A 14,773-nucleotide genomic window follows, 5' to 3' on the forward strand; every position below is an offset into this window, starting at 1 on the left:
GTGAGAACTGATTTTAAGTAGCCGTGAGAACAACTGATTTTAAGTAGCCATGAGAACAACTGATTTTAAATAGCCGTGAGAACAACTGATTTTAAGTAGCAGTGAGAACAACTGATTTTAAGTAGCCGTGAGAACAACTGATTTTAAGTAGCCGGTTGATCCTGGATAACACTAAGTGCATGAAATTTCGAAATTTGAACGGCCGCCATTTTTAATGGGGGGGTCGTAGCGACTTAAAATTTTAAGGGTGTGTTTGTTATGAAAAGACCTTTCAAATGAGCCCTCACTCGACCCTTAGTCCAATTAAAAATTTTCAAACCCCCTTTTACCCTCGCGTAGGGGGTGGGAAATGATCGGTATCCATGTCATAGAGTAGCTTTTTTGAAAAATCAAAATACGTGTTTTACTGTTTTTTGATATTTTCATTTTTACAAAAATTATTTAAGGGTTTCCACACTTTTGACAAACCCTGTATAAAACATATCAACTTGAGAAAAAATCATATTATGAGGCGAAGACCAAATCATTTTGAAATTTGAGATAAAAAAGAATTTCTTCAAAGATTTTCCAAAGCTTATCCAAAGTTACATATGTTAACTTAAATACAGTTTATATGTTAATAGAAAAAATTCAAGTTCGCTGTTCAATCACTAACTGAAAGGTATTAATATATGTCATATAAATTAAATGACATATATAAAATATTTTTCAATTTTATTAATTTTAACTAATTAACTAGTTACGAAATATGGTGTTTACTAATAATAAATATTATACGAATAGTATAACATTTATTTATATTGTACTTTTTTATTTTCCTAGGAATCAGGTTTTTTCAATATGTATGAAATGATATTAACATTAAGATTTTATGCTAGTGGATCTTTCTTGATAAGCATAAGTGATTTTGTTGATATTCATAAAAGTACACCAAGTAAAGTAATTTAAAAAGTTTCAAGGGCAATTACTCAACTTAGACCTGCATATGTAAAATTATGCAAATGTAAAATTTTCGAATACAGAAAAAGATATTCAATGATTTTATGAAATTTTACAATATTGCAAAATTTCCACGTAGTGTGGGTGCCCTAAACTGCACTCATATTAGAATTAAATCTCCACATATATAAAAGTGACTTGCACAGTGACTTTTCGTTGTCAACTTAAGAATAACAAAGGTTTATCTAAACTGTCTTCAGCATATGCTTAAAAAACACAAAAGATATAAAACTAGGTTTATGGATCTAGAAAGGATCAGATAATTTTTAGTTTAAACCACGATTGAAAAACTGGCCCTAAAATATATAAAATGCAAGGCTTTGTGAGACTTTTAGTTAGAAAATTTGCAGCTCGGAAGTGCTGAATTAATACGTTTCTTCAGTTGCAGTCCGCGAATAAAATATCAACGCCGTTCGCATCGATAACGAACGAATTAGGATCGCTATGACCGTGACAGATGATTCGAACGAAACTCATGTTATAAGATGTTTAAAGAAACTGTACTTCCGTACTGTACTTTCACAATGCCGTTCTTGAAGAAACTTGAGGATTTTTTTAAGATTTTTTTAACGGAGACAAAAATTCGAATTTGTTTGAGTGTGTTTGGCAAAAAATGTGTTTTTACGTGTAAACCGTTAGATGGGAAATTCCGCTAGAGGAACTCTTCTAAAATGCTTTATAGAAAAAGCTTCAGTCTCTTGACTTTCATAATAGAAATACTATAGACGTAGTATACCCAGACTGCGCGTCCTCCCAAATTTCAAAAGTAGACCTCATAAAAAAGGAAGAAGCAACGAGTAGTTAGGAGTAACCGATGAAAAAATGGCGAGAGTCTATTTTCATTTGTATTTTTTATATATCACACATATAAAAATTATGTTTTATGTTTAAATTTTATGTACTTATATTTACGAAACAACACTTCAATCGCTTATTCATAATCAATTATCTTCTCCTCGGTTTATAAATCTATTTAAATATTCGTGGTACAAAAGTGGATATTTACAAGAGAAAGACCATTTAAGTTTGACATCCTATAGATTATTGTTTCAAAAATTGTGAAACTATCTGTACATTATGCAATAATATGACAGTTGTAAAGTGTGCTTGGTGTACAAATTCTCTGTATAGAAAACACTATATTTTTGCATATCATTTCTGTAAAGAATATAAAAAGTGAAAAATAGATATAAACAAAGTGCGAGAAGTGATGTTATTATAATAAAGTAAAAGAATCAATAAAAAACATATAAAATAAAAATATAAAAAAAATAATTAAAAAAATGAAATAGGAATAAACTCTCGCCACTTCCTCGTTGATTATTCCTACACAAAGAGCGAGATAAAATTGCTGTAATTTATCGTCATATTGGATCTGCCAATTCTATAATTTTTACATTGGATTTACTTTCAGCGACATAAAAGCTCCTTATCATCTCCAAAATTTAAATATAGTTCTAATACGATAAATTTAAATGCAATGAGTTACTTATTTGTGGATATAAATACAAGGGTAGTTTTCACTCTTAAAAGTGCGTCATTGCCGATATAAAAAAATACGTGTCTATTTTTTATTTTTCTACAAGTGTACTGAGATTTGGGTGTTGAGTTTAAGCTTTGGGGGAAAAAAATTTAGAAGGTTAAGAAGTTGATAGATTCGATTGATTTAGAAATTATTACCTCGAGAGTATGTCATAAAATTAGTAGAAAGATGCCATGCAATTATTAATAATGGAAGAGACTGGATAAATTATTAGTAAGTATCAGTTCGAATTAAGTAGTATGTACGTATTTTTCTCTAAAACATTATAATAAATTGTTTTCGAGTTATGCCGAACACACTTTTATCAAACAGTTTAAATGTTAAATATAAACTTTAAATATAAAATTTTAGTCGTTGTACATTATTGAAAGTTTAGAATTGAAAGTTTAGAAATTTAACGATACTAAAAATGAAAGAAATTGTCAAGATAAAGCGCAGTAGTATGATTTAAATTTGTATCGAGCAAAGTCTATGGATGTAAAATTGAAAAGATTATAAACTTTTTAAACAATTTTCAGATATGTATAAAACGATGTGGCGTGTAATATAACAATCTCAGAGTTCTAGAAGCTGAATAGTCAAAGAGATCCGAGAAGTTTAAGAGAAATTTAATGATATGCGGAACATATCTGTCAACATTTTGATAAATTCGTTTCGCATTGGCCACTTTTTGCAAAAGGATATTAAAGGAAATGCTATGCGATACATCTCTTCCGCATATTCTTGGAAACGGTGGAAAACTGCGGAAAGGCATCACAAATACCGCGGGAAAACACGAGGGAAATAAAGTAAGTGATTCGATCTAGCGTAACGTACGTCGTAAGAGAATTTTATTTATTTAATTCCGCTAGATGCTCTTTTGGGATGGGCTTTTTCCCCTCTGCATTTTCCCATCCTTTACCGTCTCCGTGAATTTTAATGGCGCCGGAGCTGACCTGAAATCAAATTGAATATTTTTCTACGTCAGTAAATCCTTTGGTGTCTTCGCTCTCCTGCTCTACGATTTCGTTCGATCTTCTTTGAACCCCTTCAGTGATCGCGAAGTAAAAGCGAGGCTTGGGAAATGTTTTCACGGAAATATGTTAATCTGGTTTTTTCGAGGTTATATGTTGGCGCGAATTTCATTAGAGTACAGCCTAATTTACGAAATTGGCGTACGTCGTTAATGCGTCTTGTTATATAGCAAAGTCAAACGAAGGGGAACTCGTCTACAGGGTATATTCCTTAGCGCGATCGAGAGAGGTACGAGTTCACGTTTTTTCACGATCTCAAGATGAGTACATCTTAAATGAAATGTTAAATTCTTCCTCGCTGGGAGACAGTTTATAGATTAAAAATCCGGAGATTCGGAGCAATATACGAAAAAAAAAATCCTCGACTGCTAAAACGCCGAGGAGAGACGGCGGTTAATAAACATGTAGATTTCCCAAACAGGTTTCGGGAGGATCTATGTTAAAAGAGAAATTACTGGTGGATAAATCAGAATGGGATTTCGGACGCGCGGCGGAAAGGGAACGAGGGTAAGAAATGAGGAATAAGGGGAGAACAAAAAAGGCAGCACGCGTTACGACTTGGCGCCGTATCAGAAGTTTTCCCGATTTCTCACCGATGCTCAGAGTAAGCACGTTTTTCGGTAAAACTGCCTTAATTAAGGCTGCTCAACTTCCTCTCGTTTTCTCTCTCTCTCTCTCTCTCTCTCTCTCTCTCTCTCTCTCTCTCTCTCCTTCTCCCTCTCCCTCTCCCTCTCCCTCTCTTCATAAAACGTTACTTTATTTGTGCCGTCCAATTACTTGCTCACTGGACGAGTGCAACTCGACGAAATAAATGCATCATACTTGTATGACATTTTGCAGTTTACATTTTCAGTTTGTTATCTCGTGTTTCATCTTTACACATTATTTTAGCTGTGACACGTGCTTATTATTTTTATCTTATCTTGATTATTTGTAACATGCATGTTGTTGTTCGTAACATGTTGGTGTTCTTTTTTTAAATGAATAATTGGATGAGTTAGGTAAAACAAGAATACGCAGAGGAAACAGTGCGGCAAAAATATTCTGTTTTGCTCTCTCTCTCTCTCTCTCTCTCTCTCTCTCTCTCTCTCTCTCTCTCTCTCTCTCTTCCTCTTTACATTTCTAAATATTTTTTCTCTTGTGCTTAGTTAAATTTTATTCAACCATGGCGAAGCGACATGACCGTAAAAGCGCTATTTTCGACGCGAGGAAATTAATATAATTTTGTCAACGGCGGAAATAAAGAGATTGGGTGAGATCAATCGCTATAATTAGTAACTCCGGCTGCGCATATCTCGATTTATAATTCATCTTCAATTATAACTTATAGGAACGTCGAAATTTGGAATAATCAACTTTTGTGACTGCCGCTCTTCCCGCCGGAGGGTTGAAACATACGTGATTTGTCCGGACGAATATAATATTTACAGGACTGTATAATTTTATTACCGCTCATGTGGCCGTCATAGCAGCTTCCATTGCTCTCGATGTAATCTGGAATGCTTCATAGCACATTTGGGAATTTAAATGCGAGGTGTTGCTATCTCGAAAGGAGAAGTTATTTACGACCGCGGGGCCAAGCAGGGTTAAAAGTACCACTCGAGCGTGCGTAGCGCGTTGCAAACGACATTGATTATCCGCTCGATACGAGAAATATTGGCCAAATAACGTTTCTCACATTCAACGAATCATGCCCAATGAAGATCAACAGTTTCCTCATGGGGATGAGACGGCCGACCAGCCGGGGAGAAGAAGGACGCGCGCGGACGGGGAAGTCCGCGAGGGATACGACGAGACTTGTTCTTTTTATCTGCCCGATACGCGGAGACGATCCCATGCGGCACCTTTCACCTCCTTGTATATTTGTACAAATCCCTAATATATTTCTTCTCTTTTCTCCTTTCCTCCTCCCCCCTCTCTCTTTCTTTCTCTTTCGTTTTGTTTCTTGCTGTCTTTTTCCATCACGTGTGCACGCGCGCGTACTGTGACCGGATAAAGTTATGTGTCTGAAACTTTCGACTTCCATTGTTGGATCCTTGAATCGTCTCCGGAACGACTTATACAGAGAATTTCCGGAGTCTGCAGGCATCTTTTGACGCTTGAATTTCTACATCCTCGGAGATTAATCCTGGGAGAAGAGCGTGGCCTCGGCGGGAGAAATCGTGAAAATAAAAAGCTGAGAACAAATGGTTTCGACGGGGTTGATTTGTACACCGAGTACGGAGATAGCTCGGAAATTCTCGGTCCGAGAATCACGTAGCATAGGGAGAAGTTTCATTCCAGATACAAGCAATCGCGCGGGGGTATTACGATTAATTGTAATAATCGATTTCATCGGTTTCTATGTTAATAAAATTGCGCATTAACAGAATCGCGTCAGCTTCCCCGCCGGAAGCGACGCTTTTACGATCGCGTCGGACTGTCACAACAAGCTGGGACAATTCAGCAGAGAGATATAACGCAGGAAAATCTCTCGAAAACTTTGCTTACTGTCCAAACTGCAAAGTTGCTCTCTCCTTTTCGTTAAGCCTTTATTTTCAATGCAAATTCCGTTGGTTACTTTACTGCATTTGCTTTCTAGTCAACGACAGGGCACAATGACCGACTGTTTAGCTATGCGGAAATAAAAGGGAGAGTAACAAACCTCTGTTATTGTTGTTCTCCCTATTCATGCGCCATTTGCGAGAGTTCAGCCTACACGGCATTGTTATTCTTGATGTTTGATAGTCAGTAGCAGCCTGAGTGGAACGTCCGGTTGTATGGTAATTTACGAGCTTTGTTAATTATGTTTCTCACGACAGGAATACGAGCGATCAAAACTCAATCCAAATGTGGATTTCTGTACGTATTTAGGTAATTAAATTAATTAAACGATTGAAATGGATTATCACCAACAAGGAAACTTACGGAAGTATCACTCACTGATTTTAATGACGTTTTGCACACTTTGTAGAACATCGAAAAATAATCGACACGTATTTTTTTATTTCTGCAATGGTTTAACCCTTTCAAGCTATTTTTCTATTTTTCAGAAAATCCGAATCACATGAAAATTTATATACGGAGATTTCTGGGGTCGCAGATGACGAATCCGTTATCAGATTTTCGAGATTCAAGATGGCGAATTCAAGATGGCGGATGCAAAAATGAAAAATCGCGATAATTTCGGTGACAATGGGTATTGTAATGTTTTTGAAGTCACTGATTTAATTAATCATATAAAAATTTTATTATCCGCCATTTTGGAGAACAAATTTAAAAATTTGGGATTTTAGAATTTAAAATTTGGATCAGATTTGTGATCAGCGAGTTTAAAAACTAACCAGAGTGCAATTTTAGCTAATTTTATGTACATCCTATGATCCGCCATCTGGAATCCGCCATCTTGGAAAATAAATTTTAGGATGTGGACCTCAGATTCGTAACCAGCGACCCAAAAAACACCCAAACTTCGATTTTGAGCAAAAAATTCACTCAAAGTTCGTGGAAAATTATTTTTTTCTGTAAAAATGTATTTTTCGCACTTTGTTTATTTATAATAAATGGACAACTTATGCAACATACTTTATAATCATTCATGTATGTTCCCATATCATATAAGAACATAAAAAACCCAAAATACCCGACAAGAATCAAATATAAAATATTTCATGAAAATATAAGAATAAATAGATGGTAAGTATATTTACCACTATGCTTCAAAGGGTTAAGAGTAAAAGTTATCCCTTGAACATTAGGGGTGGCCTCCAAGCATAGACAGGAAATAATTAATATAATTTAGAAGAAAAAATGCTTTCAGGGGGTTTTTGATGCAACTGATTCCGAATCTGACATCAAAATTACTAAATTCGAAATGGCGGATCCAATATGACGATTAAAATTAAAAAAATCCTGGTTCGAAATATGTCTGCAGTTAGCCTATAAAAATTATAGCAAGAAATTTTATGCATAACACACTTTTTTATGGAATATCATTTTTGTAAATTCTTCTCAATAAATTAATAATTTTAAAAATTGAGGATACATAAATTTTCGAGATAATGAGAGACAAGGAAACTCACTACAAACAAGTACCCCGATGAGAGAAAAATGAGAGGCGAAGGGACTTACTTTAATCAAGCATTCCGTTAAAATAAATACAGAAAGAGGTTTAAAATCGCTCTGCAACCTCCTCGTGGTAAATCTTGGAAACTATAATTTTTATAGGCTAATTGCAAGCATATTTCGAATCGGAAGAATTTTTATAATTTTAATCATCATATTGGATCCACCATCTTGAATTTTATAATTTTAACGTCAGATTCGGAATCAGCTGCATCAAAAACCCCCTGAAAGCATTTTTTCTTCTAAATTATATAATTGTTTTCTGTCTATGTTTGGAGACCACCTTTAACATTCAAAGAGTAGTTTAAACCCGTATTGCAGGAATAAAAAAGATACGTGTCGATTATTTTTCGATGCTCTATAAGTGTGCAAAGTTTCATTAAAACCAGTGAGTGACACTTTCGTAAGTCTCTTTGTAAGTCACCTGCGAACGATGCAAGATGTATTTGATCAAAACACCATGTGATTCCACGATCAGCAGTGAATGGGTCTTATCGAGTGTTACCGTAACGGAGCATCGGGGTTATAGGGAGTCAAATTAAAAATTAATTAAACACACTAATTAAACTGTCATTAGAGCAAAGATCCTTTAATTAAATTTCGGGCTGGAATAGACTCTCGTACCTGCTAACGGTCTCGCTCTCCATCGCTGTTCCAGGATTCCACACCTATACTTTGAACGAAAGCGTGCACACGGAAAGGGAGGAGGACGAAATCCTGACAGTGAAATACGAGGATGGCAGGTGGTCGAAACCGTATTACGACTGTGGGGGCGGCAATATTTGGATGCTGACCTATACGGTGCCCTTCTTCGGATACGTCAACGACACCTACTTCTTCAAGTGAGTACGAATTCTCTCGTTGTCAAACGCGCATTCGGCTCTCGATAATTCGAGAATGATAATATGAACGCGACCTTTATATCGACCCGGACGATGCTATTAGCATCATATGTTTCACGGTTTATTCGATTATCGCGTGCTCCGTGTTATTGCGCGATAAATAGTTTCAGGTTTTGGATCATCCCTCGAACGTTATATTATCATTGCTATTTGTGCACAGAAACATAATGGAAAATTGTGGATATTTAACCTTTTCACATAAATAAATTTAATGGAATAATTTTGAATATGGAATCCCTGCAATAATAATTACCTAGACTCAGTACTGTCGAAATCTCGTTATTAAAGCGTCACTCAATAACAAACCCATCAATCTTTGTGCTTTTCATGCAGAAAGATTGAACACAGATGGAGATCCGAGAGAACGCTGCGTAATGTACCACTTGCATTAGGAACGTTTGTATCATCACGTGTGAGTTAAAGACGACCTGTGCAGAATTTGAGAAATTGTATCAGGAGGTTGAATTATTGCTGGTCTTATTTTGTCAATTTTCTTATCTTATCTATTTTATCTTATCTATTTTAAAGAAATGGTTAAATTTACATCAATCAAAATATTTTCTGTCGTTAGCTATAATTTTTTCCCATCTTTTCGGCGGCAACATAGCGATTTCGTGACGATAGAACGATCTGTCTTTCGAAGCAATTCAATCAGACATCCATTTTTGCACATAATTAATTGTTGTCTCGTAAGTATTGAAGTGTGTATCTGGCAAAGCGTGTTGGATCGATCGGAATAAATAGTAATCAGATGGTGCTAGGTCTGGAGAGTACACTGGGTGCGGAACGATTTCCCATTCGAGTTTAAAGAAATGTTTGTTTAACGATTGAAGCAACATGTGGACGAGCATTATTGTGCAAAAGATTCACTTTGCATCTATTATTGGCTATCGTTGGCCTTTCTTGCATCAATTTATCATTCAATTTGTTCAATTATTGCTGGTTTCGCTTTCCCGTAACTATTTCATTCAGTTTTAGAAGCTTATAATGCATCACACCTTCCGTATGCTACCAAATACAGAGCATTGTTTTGTGACCGTAAATGTTCCGTTTTGGTGCCGATGTTGATGGTTGTCCTGAATCAATTCATGATTTTTTTCGCTTTGGATTATTAAAATAAATCCACTTTTCATCTCCTGTTACAATTCGCCACAAAAAACTCTTTTTTTGTCTGGCAAGCAAAAATATGGCGGTATTCAAATGATTTGCAATGGCACTTTCACTCAATTCATGTAAAAAATTAGCAAACCATTTGCCTTTCTTTAGAACTTTTCCCATGGCGTGTAGTCGTTTAGAAATTATTGATTTATCGACGTTGAGTTGTTCAGCCAGTTGTTTTTCCGTTTGAGCGGTGTTTTCATTCAATAATGCTCGCAATTCAGAATCTTTTTGATTGTCCAGTAAGTTCTTTGTCACTCAAATTGAAATCATCACTTTTGAATCGTTGGAGCTAAAATTTACAGTTGGAATAACAATACGATGGAACCATTGATCATCATAAATTGTAATAAGCATTTCATGAGCTTCAATTGCTGATTTTTTCAAATTGAACAAAAAAATAATGAATGTAAAAAATGCAATTTTGTACGATCCATATTAGATACATATAAACAATGAAACTATTAGTAACAGTAGCACGCAAACTGTCATATGTCATAGAGAAATGTCAAATCTTTCAATGTTGCCAGGTTTAACATTCGTACTAATTATTAATTCGTTACTAAAAGCTATCTATAGCTAAGGATCAGAAATAATTTAACCTCTTAATATATTTGGCATAGTCGCAAGATTACATCTTACCTTACACCTCGAGTAGCCGGCCATAATTGAAAATATCGCAGAACCTTGGAATATTAAGAATTCTGAAAAATTTCAAGCGTTAAAAAATTCAAGTATGAGAGTAAGTAAGAAGTTTTAGAACGCGATGACATCTTCTCTTAATTGTAACGTCATATGAATACATAATCTCAGATATTTGCTTCTTAAACTCTTTCATTAACGAACTACATTGAGATAGAAGATCGGTCGCCTTTGGATTCATTTACGTTGGCATATTTTCTCCTCGCTACGTTTCTAAATCACGTTACATAGCAAAGGAATTAATTAAGCATGACATCGGTAACTCTAATATCTTCTTCCGTTAATTTCATTGTATGAAGATCCGTCCCCATAAAAATTTCTTACAGTAAATTTTTCTTATAGCAATCCAATCTCTTACGATGATAATGAAACATTACAGAATCCTATGATAGTTCCTGTTTTATATTTGAAACATGGACGTTATTATCTTGATGTTAATTAGCTATTCTTACGAGTTGAATTTGATTAACCAATCAGTACATCACTAACGCTGCAAGAACGTCACTGGAGAACGTCATTAGGGGAAAAAATTAATGTCAAGGAGGCAAAATATTCATATTGGATTCTTATACTGACGCCGTTAATTTAAATATCGGATAATATTCAGAGTTCCTCGACGCTTTACATATATACACATATATACACACACTATGCACAGACATACAGTTCTCTGCAAAGATAATAAAGATATCATTTTCCGAGTGTTCTTCATAATGGCAATGTCTCTTTTCATTAATAAATTTAAAAAAAAAGAAACGAAAAGAAGAACAAGATAAATGAAGAAAATCTGACGGTATCAGATACTTTAAACGTAATAAGTTCTCGAGAGATTGCCCGATCTACAGGTTGTCCCAAACTAACAAGACTGAGTTGCAATCGCGACGTTCGAGGCGAATTCAAAGATATTTCAAGGATACGTAATTGATATTATAAATGATAACGAGTATTTCTCGAAAGTTTGCATTTTAATTGACTTTTAAATGGATTTTGCCGGGGAAAGAATAGTACGGAGTTAATTTAATCCAACTTCTATCTTAAATGTAAATTTCCCATTGGCTGTCTTACTACTCCTGGCCATTAGCCAATAAACGGACAGTGACCTACGGTTTAAACGTACGATAGTGAGAAACAAAAGTACTATAACGGACTTTCTACGAGGAAGAATTATATCGAAGAATAGTTTTCCATAATACGTGAAAATTGGTATAAGCATAAAATAGGAAACGAAATTGTTGCGATATTTGCTGCGTATGTATCCTGCTTTCGCATATTTTTATATTTTATTTATACACACAATTCGCAAAATGCCCATCTCTTTCCTGAATTTGTTCGTTATTATATTTATTATTCTGGTGAATTATGGAAGCATTGTATTTTTATAGTTGATAAAGAAGTAGAGAAGCTTATACGTCCTTCTTTCTAAAGAAGTCCGCTTTTGAAGGAAAGCGTCTTACGGATCTTCTCTATTCGTCCAATACGTGAAATTCTTTATTTTCGAATATAATACGAAATTATGATATTGCTGTAAAATCAAATTTATATAATCAATTAACTTTTTAATTTTATGCCTCAAATTTATTTAATTCTGAGAAAAGAATATTTAAAAGTTTATAAAATAAAGTTGTAATTATTTTTAAATTCTTTTTAAGATGTTTTTAAATTCTAACAAAAATTCTGACAAAACTACTATTTTTAAATAATAAAGAATTGGGAGTACATACAATACATATAATATATACATTACAGTTTTTAAAAATCGTTAAATATCATAACATCTTTAAACGGTAAAATAACACGGTAGTATTAGGTCGACAGAATAATTTCCGACAAAAATATCAAATATTTGTTTCCAAATACTAATTTTAAGCTCTAACTGAAAAAATAATATTTTTTAGTAATAAAGAATTGTGAATAAATACGATATAAATAATATATGTACATTACATAGTTATTTTTAAAAGTAACACGATAGTATTAGGGTATAAAAGAATTTCCAATAATAGTAGCAAATATTTGTTCTCAAATATTTGCGAAAAGAAATAAACTCGAGACAAGCTGCTTGAGAGGATCAGGCTTTATTATAAATTTCATGTACGAAAATAAATGAAAAGGAAAAGAACGAAAGGAAGTGTTTTATGATGTGAGTCGATGTTGTTTAATATGAGCCCGGAAATGAGCCAGGAATTCTCCAGAATACGCGGTTGCTGACCGACCGGCGGTTATTCACCAGTTGCATTAGCCACAGCGGGGAGTCGTATTACTACTTTGTATTAGTACTTTGTGACGGTGAAACGGGCGATCATGTTCTCCTCTGAGAATCGGCGAAACTGAATGCGTGCTCAGCAAGAGTGAGAGACAACACAAAAGGCGAGCGCCATGCAACCACGTATCTGCATTATGTCGTGCTAATGATAGTTCGCCGCGGCTCCTCGCGCACACAAGAGGGTCTGCGGAGAAATGCAGGAGAGAAGGGAGAAAGGGAAGGACGAGGGGGCAACAAGTGTGTGGGCGGACGGACGGAAAGTTACACTAAAGTTGCCAACTCGCCCGGACACAACCTTGTCGATATTAGTAGCAAAGTTACTCGCCAACAAACTGTCGTAACTACCGCGAGTTTTCCTAAAGATCTGCCTGGCCGTCCTGGAATCGCTCGCTCGTTCGTTCGTCTGTTCGCTCGCTCGTTCGTCCGTCCCCCCCCCCCTCTCTCTCCCGTGCATTCGTTCGAAATCGTTAAACTTTGTCAGGGAAACTTCTTGCGCGTGAATATGAAAATACTTTTGGATATTCAATGGGAAAAAGACGCGCGCACGCGGCTTCTTCCTTGAAAATGAGTTTCTCAGTTAAGACCCTCGCGGTTTCTCCGCGAGGGCAATCGCAATGCCCTTTATTATGCCACGGTGAAGCTCCTGCGGACAATAACCGGTTAATTTGTAATGAAAAACCAGCGGGCGCTCGAGATTGGTCTTTCGAAATATTCACATATTGTTCTCAAATAATCGTGTTATTTTTGCTAAACTCAGACTTTAGAAAAGTATCCTCTATTCTATGTTGTAATCAATTTTAGTGAACTCTACGTAGTACGTAAACGAACTCTGCATTTTAGCCGCTTCGTGCTCGACATTTATATTCCCTTGGATTACGCAAATCCCTTCGTTGTGAAGAAACCGGTTCGAATGAAATTTCACGGTAATGGCTCGGTGGTGGATTCGCTTCTGCGCAATATTTAACTTATAGTAACGCGAACGCTAAAACAAATCCGTATTTAGTACGAAGTATATTTTATGCTAAAAACTTACGTGTCGTTAATGTAAATATTTTTGGAAGACGGCGTTGCTAGTTATTTTCAAAATATCGGAGCGTTAAAGGCAAATAGACAAAATTCAATACACGAAAATGTACATTACAGAAGTAAATGTAATAAGACGTTATATTTCATCGCTACAAATTCAAATGTTGACGCTTCATTTTTATCAATCTCGATTATCGAAGTTAGTTAGTAATAGTTTGTACAACGTGCGTATGCATATTTGCCTCCTCCGATTCTATATTTACATTACGACATGTTATTTAATATGAATCTTTGGTATGATAACATACAGAGATTTACTCTATCCACCGCAATCAAGACTGTGATTTTTAATGCTAAATTGGTAATTTACCTGCATGCCGTAGAAAAATTAATAGGGCTCTGGTAAGGGCTTGATTATTTTTCTCTAATATTAATCGAGCTCTAGTAGGGATAGAAAGATAAGGATCTTATAAGATATGTTATAAGATATGTGATAACAAATGATTTAACAGGTCTTTATAAAATAATATTATAAGGGCCTTATAAAGTAATATCAACAGGGCCTTATAAGGCAATATTAATAGGGCCTTATAAGGAAATATTTTTCTTATTAAGTAAAAATATTCGTCCTTTTCACTCTAAGAAATTTAGATTATAATTTCTTTATTTCTTCATCTTCAATCTTGTTAGTATACAAGAATTTTTTATTTTAAAATTATAGCATACTTTACAATAAAATATAGTATTGTTTACACATAAAAATAATTCTGCTACTGTTTTTATTAAAGTTTACTGCATTTAAAAACTAAGGCAATACTAGAAAGATCCTTAGAAGAGGCTAATGAATATGGCAACTAATAAAACTAATAAAATTTGTTTTTAATTGCGATATAATTAAAAAATCTTTAAAAGAACCAGACCGAGCATACTTGCTAAAACAATACTAAACTATGACAATTTTATTACACGCTTCAGATTTTATTAATTTTCTATAACAAAACTTGATTTTATACATCTAAAGCATCCTTAAAAGATCTTTTTAAGGCCCACATCAGTTTTCCAT

General features: G+C 34.8%; 1 protein-coding gene across 2 annotated transcripts in view; it reads left to right on the plus strand.

Moving 5' to 3' along the window:
* The window catches only part of LOC105190537 (probable G-protein coupled receptor 158), a 250,213-nt gene that overhangs the window by 30,791 nt on the left and 204,649 nt on the right, over positions 1 to 14,773 (plus strand). For both annotated transcript variants that reach the window (XM_019844787.2, XM_025307151.1), the window contains exon 2: positions 8,318 to 8,501. In XM_019844787.2, coding sequence (XP_019700346.1) covers positions 8,318 to 8,501 — 184 coding nt within the window. The remainder of the gene's footprint in view (positions 1 to 8,317; positions 8,502 to 14,773) is intronic.

The sequence above is a fragment of the Harpegnathos saltator genome, unplaced genomic scaffold (assembly GCF_003227715.2).
Source record: "Harpegnathos saltator strain DR-91 unplaced genomic scaffold, Hsal_v8.6 scaffold832, whole genome shotgun sequence".
In the NCBI taxonomy this organism is placed as follows: Eukaryota; Metazoa; Arthropoda; class Insecta; order Hymenoptera; family Formicidae; genus Harpegnathos; species Harpegnathos saltator.